The sequence below is a fragment of the Thamnophis sirtalis genome, unplaced genomic scaffold (assembly GCF_051295495.1).
Source record: "Thamnophis sirtalis isolate CommonGarterSnake01/CBP01778 unplaced genomic scaffold, rThaSir2_p1.2 scaffold_1, whole genome shotgun sequence".
Taxonomy (NCBI): Eukaryota; Metazoa; Chordata; class Lepidosauria; order Squamata; family Natricidae; genus Thamnophis; species Thamnophis sirtalis.
In genome coordinates this window covers 111468793-111486878 of record NW_028261381.1, presented here as the reverse complement: position 1 = coordinate 111486878, position 18086 = coordinate 111468793, and the positions used below count along the sequence as shown (strand labels likewise).

At 40.8% G+C, this 18086-nt stretch overlaps 1 protein-coding gene across 1 annotated transcript; it reads right to left on the bottom strand.

Moving 5' to 3' along the window:
- Positions 1–6601: 6601 nt before the first annotated feature.
- On the bottom strand, positions 6602–11807 carry LOC148049682 (acyl-coenzyme A thioesterase 1-like). The gene is made up of 3 exons (XM_087722013.1): positions 11115–11807; positions 9989–10191; positions 6602–8231 (listed from the first exon to the last, which is right to left on the bottom strand). The coding sequence occupies exons 1-3, from the start codon at positions 11677–11679 to the stop codon at positions 7635–7637; spliced, it is 1365 nt and encodes a 454-aa protein (XP_087578139.1). The 5' UTR covers positions 11680–11807; the 3' UTR covers positions 6602–7634.
- Positions 11808–18086: the final 6279 nt, after the last annotated feature.

Genomic DNA, 18086 nt, shown 5'->3' with positions numbered 1-18086 from the left:
AAGGATTCCTAAAACATTTTAGGATCCCTAAAATTCAGCAACTAATAGATAAGGACAAATACGTTTACTGATTCAACTTGCCTTGAAGTTGTTGTGTATTATTACTTAGCTTTCAAAACTAAGTAATATATTTTCTTTTATTTTGTCCTGGATACATAAATCAAGTGAACTTATAATAACATCCTTATCCTCTCAGAGAGAATCTAAAAAGGGGAGACTGCCGGAAGAAAGTGGAAGCTCTTTCGTTGATTGGCTGGCTGAAATTCATGACAGCCAGGCTGCTCCCTGGCTTTCTTCAATGAGCCGAGGTGGCGCAGTGGTTAGGGTGCAGTACTGCAGGCCACTTCAGCTGACTGTTATCTGCAGTTCAGCGGTTCTAATCTCACCGGCTCAAGGTTGACTCAGCCTTCCATCCTTCCGAGGTGGGTGAAATGAGGACCCAGATTGTTGTTGGGGGCGATATGCTGACTCTGTAAACCGCTTAGAGAGGGCTGAAAGCCCTATGAAGCGGTATATAAGTCTAACTGCTATTGCTAACTGCTATTCTCTGCTGACTTTGTAGCTGTTCGAAAAGAAGCTTGCTGGGCAGCCGGAGCACTTCAGATTAAAGAAGAGACAGTGAGTGTTCACTAAAATGATTGATAAAGGATTTGTATGCAAAGGTATAAATACATTCCATTCTTGAATGCAAGATTCTCAGAGTTACATTACTCTGGTCTAAGAATAGAACAATCAAACTTGCTTGTGAATGAAGAAATATTCTAGTTTAGTGAAGAAAATATGCGAGCAGAAACAGTCTTCTGCATATAAGATAATAGAATAGAATAACAGAGTTGGAAGGAACCTTGGAGGTCTTCTAGTCCAAACACGTGCCTAGGCAGGAAACCCTATACCATTTCAGACAAATGTTTGTCCAATCTCTTCTTAAAAACTTCCAATATTGTAGCATTTGCAACTTCTGGAGGCAAGTTATTCCACTGATTAATTGTCAGGAAATTTATCCTTAGTTCTAGATTGTTTCTCTCCTTGATTAGTTTCTATCCATTAGCTTCTTGCCCTGCACTCAGGTGCTTTGGAGAATAGCTTAACTACCTCTTCTTTGTGGATAGTCCCTGATATATCACTTGTCGGATTATATAACAGGATATGCAATTCTATATCTACACTGGATATTTATTTAGAATGAATGTGCCTTTTGATGTATCGCCATCTAGTCAGCACTAATTATGTACATAGTGCTCTGCCAATGTCTGAATAAAGCTGATATTATCTAGTAGATGCAACTTTATTTACACGTACAAGAAAGGGCAAATTACTAAGTGGGGGCACCTTATCTTTTAAACCATATCATTTATTTGCTGAAGGCCTAAATGCATTAAAGATAGTACTGCAGGGGGACGTCGCAGCATGAAGATGGACTTTCAGGCTGTTCCTGAATGTCCATCTAATCCAGATCATCTGGATGGTTCTTTTTGGACCTTAGCTATCCCGAAGAGACAGTGAAAGGTAGGGGGAGATCCAGTGGTTCCAGAGACATCTGCAAAGTCTCTGGTGGCCCGGGAAAAGCCCCCTTTGCCAGCGATCCCGAATCAGCCAAAGGCTGCTGAAGCTGATGACAGCCTCTGAATACAAGTGCTGGAGAGAAGCATGTCGTGTTGGTGAGAGTTTTTAAACCTTTTTTCTATTGGAAAGAGAACACTCTAAATTTGGAAACCTAATTTAAAATAAGGCTGACTAGAGAGAAAAGCAGCGGATATAAGTTTGCCAATTGAAGCTTTTTTTCCTTTCCCTTTTTATTTCCGGAAGCCGGGATAGACTTTTATTGTAATGTGGCTTGGCTTTCTGTGTTTTTTTCTCTCTCTGATACTCTTAATTTTGGACCTTCCTTTGGATTTTTGACTCCTCGTTCCTTTTTTTTAGTGGCTTGAAGTATCCTTGTTTTTTTGCTTTGTACTTTATCTTTTTTTGCACTTTTTTCCTTTCGAAGATATTTGGACATCAATGGATGGCTTGTCCTAAAATTTGAGCAAATTGGACAAGAGTTTTTTTTCTTTTTCCCCCTCTCCCTCTCTCTTCTCTTTTTTGCTTCTTTACTTTTATTTTAAGTGAGATTCTTACTCTTTCCTCCCCCCTCCTTTTCTTTCTCCCCTGTCTCACTTTATTTTTGTTTTGATTGTTGGGGGCAATATGCTGACTCTCTGTAAACCGCTTAGAGAGGCCTGAAAGGCCTATGAAGCGGTATATAAGTCTACTGCTATTGCTATATTGCTATATTGCTATTTATAACCTCTCATCTTCATAAATTGATGTCTAAACTTCTGTGATATTAACTTCACTAGAATATAAAGGGGGGAAAAAGCTTAGAACATGAGTAGAAAAGTAACTCCTGTTGATTCTACAATGACAATCCCTACCTCCTCACCTGCGCTAGGTCAGAGGTCAATACAGTCAATGCTTTAGCAAGAAAAGGAGAAAGGAGTAAACTTAGAGGCAATCATGCAAGCGATACCGAAATTGCAAGCAGGAGTTGATAGCAAGGATGATAAGCTAGACACCATTGTAAAGAAGTCTGAGAGTATAGAAAAAAGAATGGAGACAATAGAACAACAAAATCAAAGCATAGTACAAAAAGTTGACAAAATGGAAGGAAAAATTGAAAATATGCACAACTGGATGATGAAATATGAAGACAGAATTCAAAAAATTGAAGAAAAAATTCAAGAAGGAGAGCTGAGAAGTTAGACAGTAGACTGAGTGATGTGGAAAGGGAGAGCAGTGGAATATTAAGATGGGAGATGGATAGGTCTGAATTTTTCTTAAGATTCCAAAACATAGAAGAAGAAAGAGGAGAGAACCTAGCACAGATAATAGCTGAGATATTGACAAACGTATTAGAGATATCCCTAGAGAAGATGATGGATGGCATAGATGAAGCATTCCGAGTACATACAAGATATGCAATGAGAAATGCTCTTCCAAGGGAAGTCCGTGTAAGATTTACCAAGAAAACAATTAAACTACAAATTCTACAAAAAATGAGAGATAGAAAGTTAGAATATAAAGGCAAGGAGATTGTAGTTTTCAAACAAATTCCGAGAGGGGTGAGAGAGAGAAGAGAATATCAATTCTTGACTAAAATTCTGATTAAAAAAGGTGTTAATTACAGATGGCTCATACTGGAAGGTCTACTATTTACATGGCAAGGACAAAGATACAGGATAGATACAATTGATAAGGCAGAAGCTTTCTATGCAGAATATTTCAGAGAAACAGCTGAGAAAACTGGAAAAGATGATTTAGTGGCACAACTACTGGAGGCACCTACAACCGAGATTGAAAAAGTAGAAGGAGTTGTAGGTGGAATTGAGAAAGAAGAAGGTGCGGTGGGGGGTGTAAGCTACAGAGAACAACGAGAACCTATATCTACTACAGCTATAAACCCTGCATATAAAGTATAAATATGGAGGAAAGAAAAATGATTACAATCAATATTAATGGACTTCTCAGCAATTAAAAGAAAAAAACATTTCACAAATTAGAAAAATTAAAACTTGACATAATCTATCTACAAGAAGTACATATTCAAGAGACATGAACACCTACTAACACAACCAAAGCTTGGGAAAATGTTTACAACACTGGCGAATTGCAAGAAAAGAGGAGTGATCTTCTATATTAAAGATAATATTCCAGCAAAATTAATTTATGCAGATGAAGAGGGAAAATTTTGATGGTGGAAATTATGGATATCAAAAAAAACACTTTTAATTGGAATCTATGCTCCTAATGAAAAACAAGATGAATTTTATAAAAAATTGCATAAAAGAATCTTGGAGTTGGACTATGTTGATATTTGTATGATGGGAGATTTCAATGGCATTGTGAACCAGAACATGGATTACAAAACACACAAAACAACAAAGCTAAATAGAAAACTGCTTCCGAAATATAAACTACAAGCGTTTGCAGATGATTTGGTTTTTATTCTTGAAGTTCCACTATAAACAGCACCTGAATTGTTAGAAAGAATAGAAGAATATGGAAAAGTAGCCGGTTTGAAAATAAACAAAGACAAAACAAAGATTATGACAAAAAACATACCAGCAAGACAAAAGGAAGAGTTGTCAGAGGCTTTGCAGATTCAAATCCCAAGCAAGGTTAAATATTTGGGGATATATTTATCACCTAGATGTAATAGCAGTAGCAGTAGACTTATATACCGCTTCATAGGCCTTTCAGGCCTCTCTAAGCGGTTTACAGAGAGTCAGCATATTGCCCCCAACAATCTGGGTCCTCATTTTACCCACCTCGGAAGGATGGAAGGCTGAGTCAACCCTGAGCCGGTGAGATTTGAACCGCTGACCTGCTGATCTAGCAGTAGCCTGCAGTGCTGCATTTAACCACTGCGCCACCTAGTACTCTTAAGGAGGACAACTATACTAGACTAAAACAACAAATTGCAACTGGCTTGATGAAATGGGAAAATCTACAACTATCAATGAAGGGAAGAATTTCTACAATCAAAATGAATATTTTACCTAGAATTTTATCCCAATCAGACTGGATAAGGACTTTTTTCAAGATCTAAATAAAATAGTTTTGAAGTTTATCTGGCAAGGGAAGGTCAGAAGCCAAAGGTCAAATATTTAGGAGTTTATATCTCAACCTCAAACAAGAAGTTATATAAGTATAATTATGAACCACTATGGCATAGTATACAGACAGAAATGAAAAAATGGGAGAAATTAGTTATCTTTGCTGGGAAGAATAGCAGCAGCAAAAATGAATATTCTACCTAAATTTTTATTTCTTTTTCAAACGTTACCAATACTTTAAAAAGATGCAAGCCTGCTAGAATGGCAGAAGGGTATTAATAAATTTGTATGGGCAGGGAAGAAGCCAAGAGTAAAACTAAAAATAATGCAAGATGTGTGTGAAAGAGGAGGCTTGAAATTACCCAATTTAAAACTATATTATGAGTAGTTATATTTATAATTAGTGACTGGATTAACTTAACAGATGATAGAATACTTAATATTGAAGGGTATGATTTGGTATATGGTTGGCATGCTTATCTGCTATATAACAAAAAGGTGGACAAGAATTTTAAAAGTCATATTTTAAGGAATGCTCTACTGCGGGTTTGGAAAAAACATCAATACAAAGGATAAGATATCTATGAGGGCTATTCCCAGACATGCAATAGAAAATATAAACATAGTACAAAAACAGGATGTAATTACTTACAGACAGCTTCTTACTGCAGAAAGAGGTGTGCTACAAATGAAACCCTTGGATGTACTAAAAAAGGAAAAGGTAATTCAAACATGGTTTCAGTATGGGCAGTTACAGGCTAGGCTTTATGCAAGTCGAGGATAATTTACTTAAACAAATTAGAGATCAAAGTCCAATGCATATAAAGAGATTATATAATGTATTAATAGAAATTGATTCGGAAACAGAACTAGTTAAAGATTGTATGATTAAATGGGCTCAAAATGTTGAAGAACCAATAATGTTGGATACATGGGAAAAGATTTAGGTGAGAAATGTAAAATTTACACAGGCCGAAAATTTGAGAGAAAATTGTTATAAGATGTTTTATAGATGGCATTTAGATCCTTAAAAAAATGACTTCTATGTATCTGAACTTACAACCTAAATGCTGGAGATGTGATTGTATGGACGCTACATATTTTCATATATGGTGGACTTGCAAAAAGGTTAAAGCATTTTGGATAAAAACATGGTGGATTATGCAAAATGTTCTTTAAAAAAGGATCAAGTTTACCCCTCAGTTATAAGGGGCATAATTACTGATTGTTCAGTTGTAGAGACTAATCTGATATTGCATTTAATAACTGCAGCTAGATTGTTGGTGGCGCAATACTGGAAGAAGGAAGATTTGCCTACTATTCAAGAATGGACATTGAAAGTAACAAACCTAGCCGAGATGGCCAAAATATCTGCATATCTTAAGGACCATTCAAACAAGAGATATAAACTGGAGTGGAAAAGATGGATTGACTATACTCAAAACAAATATGGGACTAAGAAATTCCAGATAGTTTATAATTAGAGATCAGGAATTATAAATTATCTAGAGTTAGTCCAGCAAGGAGGAGCTAGAGTTCAATGGAAATACGTTGTTAACTATCTTTTTTGGTTTTTTAACTGTATCTTAGATTCTCTTTGTTAAAGATTTATACCCTGTATTGGTTTTGGGAAGTCGGGGGGGAGGGGGAAGGTTGAGGGGGGCTGAGGGGGGAGGGGGGGTGGAAACTGAACATTTGTAAAAGTTTGTGTTTTTCCCCCCAAAATATTCAATATAAAAAAAGAAGTTCTCTGTCCAGAAGAGTGCATGCTAGGAAAAGCTAAAATCCTGGGCAGGATCTTCCAAATGTAGCCCTACAGTTGAGGACTCAAGACAGAGGAAAATGCATACCACCAATAAAGATGAGAAGGGAATTATTGTTTTATTTTATTATTTATCCATCCATCCATTTGCCATAGATAAAATGGAAACATTAGTACCATTGTACAACATTAACATTTCAAAAATGAATAACAATTTTATGATACTTTGAACAGGGATCTTAGAAACGCTTGCTAATATTGTAATCTTAGTTGGTGCTTTTGTGATGTAGAGTACGTAAACCTGAAGGCTGTTACTTTCCTGTCTGAGTTGTTATGTGGTGTGAATAAGACTGACATGATTTTAGGGCTTCTTAAACTAGAAAAGCAGAATAAATATTTTTTTTTTTTAAAAAAGAGTAGTGCTTCATTTCAGAATACATGTAATCCTCAACTTACAACCGTTCGTTTAGTGACTATTTAAAGTTACAAAGGCACTGCAAAAGTGATTTATGACCATTTTTCACACTTCATCGTTGCAGCATTCTCATGATCATGTGATTTACATTCAGATGCTTGAAAACTGGTTCATATTTATGATGGTTGCAGTTTCCTGGGGTCATGTGATCCCTTTTTGCAACTTTCTGATAAGCAAAGTCCATGGAGAAGCCACATTTACTTATCAAGCATGTTATTCACTGCAGTAATTCACTTAATTGTGGCATGTAAAGTTATAAAATGGGGCAAACTCACTTAACAACGGTCTTGCAACAGGAATTTTGGTCTTAATTGTGGTCATAAATTGAGGACTACCTGTAACGCATTGACAAGTGCAGGCAGGCACGGAGTCCAAGGGCAGGTCACTCTCAGAGAATGAGGGCTCAGTGCTTGATGCTGTTCCTCATTCAAGCCCAGTTGGACTCCAAAGGGAGTTTATTCCCGGTTATTCCTGAAGGTCTGGTGCAATTTGCTTAAGAACTTAGTTGTCATTTGGAATGAGAAGGTGGCTGGGACTTTGAACCTATAGATTTAAATAAACCAATAAATAAGATCACACTGTAGGGCCACCATCTGGTGCTCTCACCTGGATGCAGATCCTAGTCTTCAGGATTTTAATATGGAATGCAGAAATATTTGAAAACTAGATAAAGAGTGTTCAAATGGGATTCATCACATATGCGCTTCCTTCTTGCCATTTCATATCCATTCCCAGCATTATTCTCACATCCCCAGTATTTAGCTTAGCAAACATACATGCTGAAACCCAGGTCATAACTAATTCATTCACAATTTGTTTTGCTGCCATTGAGGATTTGATGAAAGAAGTTTTGAATCTGCTTCCAAGCATCCACCTGCGCTGCTGCATGTGATCTGGGTTGCCCTCCCCAGACCACTGTTTTGCCCACAAAAAGGTTGATTGAAGCAGGGCACAGTGGTGTATAAGGAGGTTCAATGTAATGACCTGCTTCAGGATAGCAAATTATTCCAGGTTTGTCTTTTCCATGAGCTTGTAAACGATTGGCAGCTTCATTGGCAAAAAATTCACTCTTCCAATTATGATCATCCATGCCCACAATAAAAAGAAAGCGTCCCTCAGCTTTCTCCAATGGAATTAAACTTTGGCGGTCAGCGCCCTCTAATGGGTTGTTCAGAACATCAATAATGTCATAGATCCCATTCTGAACAATTTTGGCTCGATTTATATTAAGGCCGACAGGTGGAATGGTGATATCCTTGTATCGTACTGCTACACCTGCATTGGCTATACAACCATTAACGGTGACTATTGCCGTGATGCCTTTTAAAAATGAGGCCATGGAGAGACAGATGTCACCCCCTTTGGAGTGTCCCAACACGCCAATTCCTGGACCTTTAACCTAAACAGACGGAAAGAAAGAAAAGGAAAATCAGATTCACACTGCTAACAATGTTTCTACTGCATGGGATCCTACGGCTATGTTCATACAGCAACCCTAAATGAATAACCAGATGAATCTTGTTAAGCACTCCCCGTGGAGATCCGCACCCTCACCACCGCCCAGGCCTTCCGCACGGCCCTTAAGATCTGGCTATCCCGTCAGGCCTGGGGATAAAAATCTTAGTTTGTCCCCTCCCGAATGATGAATGAATGTTGTGCTCTATTTTTAATATTATGTATTGTCTTATGTTTTTTTGTCTTTGTACCCCCCTCCCCGTGTTTTGTAAGCCGCCCTGAGTCCCCTCAGGGAAAAGGGCGGCCTATAAATTATAATAAACACTCAAAACACTCAAGCACGGCATATTATGGTTTAATCGGTCAGCCACCCCTTAAGCAAACCAGAGGATGTGTTATGCAGACACAGCCTGTAAGAAAATTATCCATGCTATTTCACTTTCTGTTACAGTAATTGCCTAAAGCAGGGGTGTCAATCTCAAGACCTGCGGACCGAATCTGGCCGCAGGGTGCTTAGATCTGGCCCACGGGACTGCCCTGGAAACACTGAAGGACCAGCTTGCAGCGCCTCTACCAGCAAAAACAGAGCTCTGTTTTTGCTGGTAGAAGGTTGCAGAAGGGCGTCCCAGCTGAAAATGGAGGTCAGGAATCCATTTTCACTGGCAGAGTGATTGGGCCACCACACACGCATTCTGACACAAGTGATGTCAAGCTAGCCACACCCACCTCAACCTCCTGAGGTAAAAGACAACTCTTATGCGAATCTCAATGAAATCGAGTTTGACAATCCTGGCCTAAAGCTTTCATGTTTCAGTTACTTTTGCATACCTTTGGCTGCCCCAAATGGAAAGAAATGAGTTGTTATGATCCTTAAACTTTCCATGATCTATTTCAGGAATAAAATGTTCCTGAAACAAATGTTCCTGGAAAAGCACAAAATATTCAGCACGCTCAAACAATACAGCAACATTTGAATTTAGTTAATTTCCCAGAATAACTATAGTTCTAGGTTTACAAAATATAGGAAACCTTTAACTGATAACACTAGTTGAAGCAACTTACATGTTAAGCAGCATGCTGAGCTAATGTAGGGATAGATTTTGCTGCTAATCATGATTTTTCTTTTCAACTCATTACGGATAGTTTTGATGCAAAATGATTGCTAAGTGAAACCACAGTTGTCTTATGATCTTACTTCAGTTTTCCTTTGCTTTATAGAACTGCAAAGGTCATAAATGCCAGGAATTAATTACTTTTCCATTATAGTAATTGCAAATGGTCGCTAAAGGTATCAGTCTCTAAACAAGGACTTCTTGTAAATGCCTTTATTTACTGAATTATCTAGGACAGACCTGGTCTTTTTACAGCCCAGGGGCCCATCCTTTTACTTTCCTAATTGGCGATAGTGGGGGGAGGGGCAGGATGGCAGGTGGGGGGGAGGGTGAGGATGTGCGTGTGGTGGTCTTCCACAACACTCCCAATTTCTCATTGTGGCCCCTTGAGAAAATTAATTGCCCACCCCTGATCTAGGATAACATAGTAGTATACACATTACTGCCCCCTCCAATTTCCCCTTTGACAATCATCTTGTCTGGAAAACTGAGCTGAGTCTGACCCCAACTGACTGAATACATTTCTGTGGCTAAAAAACCCGAGATCTCAGCTAAACCTCTTTAAAAGGCCACGAATAGAGCAACCTACCACTGGATGTTTTAGCATATAATTGGCAGCTTCTTCAAAGTACTCCAGATGCAATTCCCTTATGTCCTTAGGAAGATCTTCATATCCATAATAGGGCAAAGCTAACACGGCAAAGCCATGATTGGCCAACAGACATGCTGAACTTTCTGGAATCCCTACTCCAGTTCCAGGTATTTGAATGATACCTGGAAAAGGGCCTTTACCTGCAAGAAATATAAAGTAGAGCAATTGTTTTTAGTTACCACAGATTTCTTAAGAACTTAGCATACTTTAAACAAAGTCCTGCATCAAAGATAAAGGACAAAAGGGCACATGGCTTGATTCAAACAACTGGCCAAGCGATAGCATGGTTTCATTGTTTAGCTTGTTCTGTCACATAAAGGTAGCCACTGTGGTTTGAAAATAAAAATTTATGGTTTAGCCTGTTACAAAAACCACTATATTAAACCATCCATTAATACAATATGTGAACATATTGAACAATATGTGGCTATGCACAATGTGTTGGCTATTCTAAATTGCAGATCCCAAAACTAGTGTAAAGGTGTATTGTATTCCATTGATTTTAATATCAGAAATTATAAAGCCAATTTGGTGTAGAGGCTGAAGGCACCAGAGTACTGAGGGACTCTTATTTTCTAAGCCTCTCTTGGGTGCACAGCCAACTGGGTGACTTTGGGCCAGTCACTCTCTCTTAACCCCAGGAAGCCAAATTTCCAAAAACTGTGTCCAAAAAGCTGAAGGGATTAGTCCAGGCAGTCACTTGGAGCCAAGACTGGTTTGAAAGCACACGAAAAAGGAATTACGCCTTATTCAATCTTATTCCCTGAGTTCATATAACATACTAGGCTAAAATATGGTCACATTACAGGTTATTCAACCTGTAATGCTGGGTAAACGTTGCGTAAAAATATGTAAACGTCAACTAACCAAACTGAGTTCTAACAACGCACTGAATCGAAACAGCCTCAATCTGTCTAAGTAGTTATAGTACCGTAGCTCAATTCAGCGTGACCGTGAGAATCCAAAAAGTGGATTAATTAAATCGCTCTTAGCGGCTGATCCTCCGGGACATGAGTGTATTATTAATAGAGTAATTTCTGTAGGAAGATCCCCCGCTGTTTACCGGGAGGCTGGAAAAGAGTGGCCCGGATGCTCCCTTCCCGCACCGGGAGTCTCTTCACTCCGTCGGCCAGGAATCTCCGCTCGTGGGAGCCCTTGGCCAGGACGCGACCAGGCAAAGTCGCTCCCAGCCTTTCTAACACCTCCAGCTCCAGGAGAAAGGGGCGCTCGACGTCGCGCTTCACCAGGCGCCTGAGGGGTTTTAGCGGCTGCAGCGACCACAGCAGCCCCATCGGCTCCAAACCCGAGAAGGTCCCGCCTTCAAGCGCCGGCGAGCGCTGCAGATCCAGGCGCCCTTCGCCGTCTGCTCGGTAGAAGGCGTGAGACTCGAAGCGCTCCCCTTTCTCATCTTCCAGCGACGCACGGAGCCCGATCTCCTGCTCGGGCCGGAGCCCTTCCACCGAGATGGCTAGCGGCTGATCGAAGAGGCTGTGGTCGGCGGGAGAAAAGCTGAGGCGAGGCTCCATGACACGAGCAGAGGCGGAAAAGCGCGCCCGCCGGCTCCGCCAACCACCGAAGGTCACAATGGAAGTCCTTCTCCAGCAGTGACTCAAGCAGACCCGTAACATTTTGCTCGTAAACGACCCCACACCTGTTGGGACCGCGACTCCCAAGAAAAATTAATTCGCGCCTCGGCACTTCTTGGAGCAAGGCAGGTCGCACTGGTGGAACTGCCGATTTAGTGTTCGCAATGCTCTTTTTGGGAGGAGCCTGGTCTTCGTTCTTCTGCGTGGGAGTGACTCCTCCTATTATGTTTTTCGGGTTGATAATTTAGTCAGAATGAACAAATGGGTGTCGCGTTATTTCTTTTGGCCTTAAATAAATTTAGTTGTAGCTAAATTCCACTGAACTTCCTGGACTTCGCTGCTATATAGACATGCAATAGTATTGTTCTCAGATACTCAGTACTGTTCGCAGTACTGAACATCTGCTCTAAGCCATTGCCGCTTCCCATGACAACCCATAGCTGTTTCTGGGTCTGCTCCCATTTGACCCTGTGCCACCCTCCATATTTTTAACTTGTCAACTGGGCTATTATTGAGCGTCTGTTTGACCCTTTTTTGAAAGAGCACTTGACCGTTGTTCTAAAATACAGCAACCCTAAATGGATAACCAGATGAATCTTGTTAAGCACGGCATATTATGGTTTAATCAGTCAGCCACCCTTAAGCAAACCTAGCAGGCTAAAAATACAAAGAAATAATTGTGTTGAGTAGGAGCACTGGAAAAGCTCCTTATTTGTTAAATCTGAGTTGGCCTGGAAATAATTAAATAGGCGCACAAAAATCCAAGGACTTCTGATAAGTCCGGGCACCGCATCTCCTGCCCCACCTGCCACCCCAAAATTGTGCCCCACCACGAATGGGGTGCCCAGCATCCCTGCCAGTGGCGAAGAAGTGCCCTGGGCGCTGCTGGACTCTCCCCTCCCCTTGCTCGTTGGGGCGGGTGGCGGTGAAACTGCCCGGCGCGCTGCCTCTCCTCTCCTGTCGATTGTTATCCGGGAGAGGGGGTGTGAAACCATGGTCGCTGGCAGCGACACTTAAGGGCGTGGGCTCTAAGAAGTGGCTGCCAGGGCACCCCATTCTCTGCCCCACCTGCCACCCCAAATTGTACTCCACTGTGAAATGTGCCTCTTAATAGAGCCACGACGTGGGTTTTCTTTGCTGCCTGCGAAACCCAGGCGGCCAGCAGCCAAGCCACCAAGCCACCATCGGCCGGCTGCCTCTAATCTTCCTGCCTTGTGTCCACGCCCGGCTCCTGCCCCTTTGCCTCACTGTGCTGCCCTCTCGCTTTTCTCCCTGCCTCCCCCAGCTGACAGTGCTGGCCAGGAGGAAACAGGCGGTGAGTCTGTAGAGGAAGAGGAGGGCGCGTGGCTTTGCGAGGTGCACTGGGGAACTGGGAAGGAAAGCATTTTCAGGTGGCAGCGCGTGCTGGAACTGCCTGCCACCTGAAACACGATGCACTTGTTTGGCCTCTGCACGCGCCCTTTTTGGAATCGGGGAGGGGATCCTGCAGCCCCAAAATGCTTCCATTGAAAAGGCTTTCATCGCAGTTCCCCAGGCAGCTTCAGGAATCAGGCGCCATGTGAAAGTGAGAATCCCCACCACATGGAACCCCCCGAAAATGCGATGCGCGGAGCGGATGGGTGGAGTTACATTCAGAGTATAAGACACACCCAGATTTTCACCCTCTTTTTTGGGGTAAAAAGGTGCATCTTATAGTCCGAAAAATAGGGTACTTATGTAACAAAGCTTAAGGGCTCTGCAAGGCTGGAAAGACAAAGATTCAGACTGTCCTGAATTCTCAAGCCAAAATATGTTTTATAATTCGCAGACAGCAGAGATTTCTAAAGAGGAAAAGGTCAAGATGGCAGCCCCAGCTGCATGATTGAAGCTTCATTCCCCCCCCCCCCCAGATATCATCCTCTCCCGGAAAAATGAAATATCCTAGGAAATATTGAAAAGGCAGAATATTTCCCTGGATGTGAAAAGAAAGAAACAGTTTTAAAAGACAGAATAGTTGCCTGTAGCTTCCTGCCCATCCGCACTGGGCCATTGAGAAGGCCGGCTAGTCCCTTTTACATAATAAAGACTTCTCCACTGCAGCTGCAGGGGGAAGGAATGTTGGAACTTTACTCAACTGATCACACGGCATCTGAGAACTCATCTATACCTGGATTCAAAACAGCCTAGAGAGTAGCCCCTGCATGTCCCAATGGGAGTCTGACAACCAATTAGAATACATTTCTTACACAGGAACAGGAAACAGAGAGGTGGGACTCAACAGGGTATAAAAAGCCTAGCAAGCACCTCCTTCAGCCCTTCTCTTCTTCTCCACCAACATTGAAGGATCTTTTCTGTTCAGGGCTCAAGCCAACAATAAACCATCTTTCCAAGCAGCCTCCATGTCTCCAGCACTGTTCCCTCTAAGGTGCACGCCTGCGCGGCTGCTCACATGGCTGCAATACCCCGCACAGTAGTTTCTAATTGCCGCGCAGAGGCACGTGGGGCAGGTATCTGGACACGAACTACAGAGCGATCGCAATCAAAACTTCCTCCAGCTAAACCTTTTCTACTGCAGTACTTTGCCGCCCGACTTCAGGATTCTCTAATCAGTGTAGGTTGATTAAAAAAAGGGAAAGGGGATCTTAAAGATTTAAAACACTGGAGCAAATGCTCCAGAGGCAACAGTTTTCACTGGGAATTAGAACAGTCAGAGAGCCCGGCCTGGAGTTTTCCTCCCCCCCCCCCCCTTCAGACCTGCTGCAAGATCGGCTAATTTGCTATTGCCTGGGCTGGCTCTCCCCGGTTACATTTAGCAACAATGTAGCTCTTTTGAGCTCTTTTTCTCCCTCCTCGCTTCTCGGGGCTCCACCAATGGGGGAGCAAATCCCAGCGCCAGGCTTTGGGCTAACACAGGGGTCTGCAAAGTTGGCTGTTTTAAGACTGGTGGACTTCAACTCTCAAAATTCTGGAAGTTGAAGTCCACCAGTCTTAAAAGAGCCAGCTTTGCAGATCCCTTGGCTAACATGATTGATGCCCTCGGAGTTGGAAAGAGGCGAGAGAGCCCGGTCACATGAGTCATGACACGACATCAGCTTTGTGACCACATTGCTGAGTAATAAAAATTCCAGTCCCACGTTGTAACGAAGGAGTACCTATATTTGATAACTCATTGGGATTTTCAAAGTCATTGAGAATATTTTTGCTTTTAATCTAATTAAACTTCCTATCTGTCAGTTTAAAATAGTGACTTCCATACTAAAACTAAACTAAACTAAAATCACTACTTTATAAACAAAAGGAAGGTGTTTTTTTCTCTTATTTGGTTATGGTAGAGCCATTTTAACAATTTATTTATATTTGCAAGTAGTATGCAGTTTAGAAATTAGTTTTGCAGTAGTAGTAGGTTACTGAAACCCTCTGTACAGAGAGGAGCAAATTCCCACAAATTTTTAAACAATCAGCAAGCATTGTTGAACATGCAGGCAATAAATCCTTGAGTTTACAAATTAATGATGGAAGAAAACTCTTAGATGTGAATGAGACTTTAATTATGGTGATTTTAATAATTTTACTCATTTAAAATAGCAAATTGCATATAATACATTCACAGAAGCATACAGTGTATAGACAACTTTTGCAATTGAATGTTAACTCATTAAAATGAAGTATATCAAGTGAAATTCATTAAAATGAAGTATATCAAAGATTTACTATTTTAATATTAGTGGTATTAAGTGCCATTTATATATTCATTTCAAGGCTCTTTTTAATTTAATCCAAAATGAATTTGAAAAGATAATTGTAATAATTGATAAACCCTAACCCTATAGGTACATCATCAGTCAGTGCTGATGTCAAAATGTAAAGCTGGAGTAAATGTTGTTAGGAAGAAAAAGTGCAGCTGGAAGTTTAAACTAGAATGGTTGGGACTCAGGCATGAAAATGTGCCGCTCAAACACTATACTTTTCCGCCCACACTGAAAAAAAATTAGAGGGAACATTGGTCTCCAGTGTCTTTTTCCCCACTTGGAGCTCAACCCAGAAGGACATTTCTTTCATCACTTGTTAAAAAGGACTATTTGGCTGCATGATCGTGGCTGCTAGCTTGACTTGTTTTTGCCTCCTTTCCTGCTGACTCCTGTTGTTACTACCACATAAGAATGTAGATGATTGATTAAAATTGGGGCTACCGCCTAAAAGAGAAAGCTTAAAGCAGTGTTTCTCAACCTAGGCAATTTATAGATGTGTGGATTTCAACTCCTATAAATCCTCAGCCAGTTTGACTGGCTGGGAAATTCTGAGAATTGAAGACCCCACATCTTTAAGTTGTTTAGATTGAGAAACACTGGCATAAAGCATTCTCCCAATTTCTTAATGCCTTCATTGGTGCAAACTGGAAACCAGAATAATACAGGTGAAAGGCAATATTCCATCGTGGACTTCTTCCAGATCTGGTGTTTCTTTGGGAGGTTTCCTTTCTTGTTCCTTTTCATTCCTCAGGAGCTCCAAAGATAAGTGGCCATTTGGACAGAAAATTATAATGCTCGAAGCAGGTTCTGAATGGCTAGAAATTTCCCAGAAATTAACAATGAATGATGACCAAGATTTTTATTCTATATTAATATACATTCACATACTGTACCTGATACATATTTAAGGTCTGTTTTCCCCCCAAAAAGGTGTTACATACTGACAGCCAAATGGTAGGCTCCATCAAGGTCCTTCAATTCCATGGGAAAATACTCCAAGCTGATTGGTCGAGCCATCTGACAGCTCCCTATAAAAGGGCTAGCTGTCAGACATTCGGGTGCTGGATTTGTAAACAGTTGTCTGATAAAAACTGTTGTTTGTCACTGAAGCCTGAGTCTGTCTCATCCGTTCACCCGATCTAACAAAAGGGTTTTATTATTATAAGTCATAGCTTATATAGCAATAGCAATAGCAGTTAGACTTATATACCGCTTCATAGGCCTTTCAGCCCTCTCTAAGCAGTTTACAGAGTCAGCATATTGCCCCCAACAACAATCCGGGTCCTCATTTCACCCACCTCGGAAGGATGGAAGGCTGAGTCAACCTTGAGCCGGTGAGATTTGAACTGCTGAACTGTAGCTAGCAGTCAGCTGAAGTGGCCTGTAGTACTGCACCCTAACCACTGCACCACGTCGGTGCTATAGGGTTGTATTTCTGCAGTATTGACTAGAGGTTCTTAACACTGTAATGGTTAGAGGCATTATGTCATTGTTAGCTATTGTTTGAAATGCTAATAGTAATTAATATTATTTAGATTTTTCTCATGCAAAGCTGAATATAACATTAATAAACTGCAAATTATATCAAACGTTTGTTGTACAATAAAGTTTTCTGTCCTAAGATGAACATTTAATAGTGTCTCCACTCTATTGTTACTTATTATTATTTGTGTTTGTTGATAAATAGAGACAACAGATAAAGGAAAATGGGCAACAACAAAAGAGAAAAAAGGAAAAGAAAAATGTTTGGTTTCTAACGTCTTTCTATGCTTCTGCTAATTTATGATGTTTATAAAGATTTAGGCCCCCTCGGAAGCCCAAACTGTAAATGTTTATACCATATTTGCCATGATGTGTGCATATTTAATACATAACATCTAATACATATGCTTGATGTACTCAGGTTTAAATTTCAGGGAAATATCATTTAAGTTGAATTTTGGAGGCTTGTTTATCTGTAGTAAAGTGATGTGAGAGCTAGTTCTCATTTGTACAGAAGTAAACAATCTGGTAGGGACGCGGTGGCTCGGTGGCTAAGACGCTGAGCTTGTCGATCAAAAGGTCAGCAGTTTGGCAGTTCGAATCCTTAGCGGCACGTAACGGAGTCAGCTCCCGTTACTTGTCCCAGCTTCTGCCCATCTAGCAGTTCAAAAGCATGTAAAAATGTAGAAAAATAGGGACCACCTTTGGTGGGAAGCTAACAGCGTTCCGTGCACCTTTGGCATTTAGTCATGCCGGCCACATAACCACGGAGATGTCTTCACACAGTGCTGGCTCTTTGACTTTGAAACGGAGATGAGCACTGCCCCCTAGAGTCAGGAACGACCACATATGTGTGAGGGGAACCTTTACCTTTAAACAACCTGGTATTATACCAAGCCTTTTACAAAATATTGCAAAGGAACTTTAATCCCCAGGAGAGCAAAATCTTTCTGTAAGTGTATGAAAGAAAGAGACTCAAGACATTTGAAAACTATTTATTTTAAGTGCAGTTTACCTTTGATACACAGCAGTGACTGGAATTCTTTTCTAATGATCATAATAAAACTCCTTAGCTGAAATTTTGTATCCCTGGAAATATATTCTCCAGTGTCTTTCCTTGCTAGCCAAGAAAGCCAGTCAGGGTTTTGCTGAGTATTTTTAACTTTTAAGAGAAATTGTCTAATGAAATATTTGATACCAAATGGCCAGAACTGGAGAGAGCTATATTTAAAATCAACA

Bases quoted from the DNA above. Each gene is read 5' to 3' on its own strand.
- LOC148049682 (XM_087722013.1), bottom strand. From the start codon at position 11,679: ATGTTACGGGTCTGCTTGAGTCACTGCTGGAGAAGGACTTCCATTGTG. The intron at 10,192-11,114 runs GTAAACAGCGGG...TATTTCTTGCAG, and splicing joins CACTCTTTTCCAGCCTCCCG to GTAAAGGCCCTTTTCCAGGT. The intron at 8,232-9,988 runs GTAGGTTGCTCT...CCGTCTGTTTAG, and splicing joins ATATGCTAAAACATCCAGTG to GTTAAAGGTCCAGGAATTGG.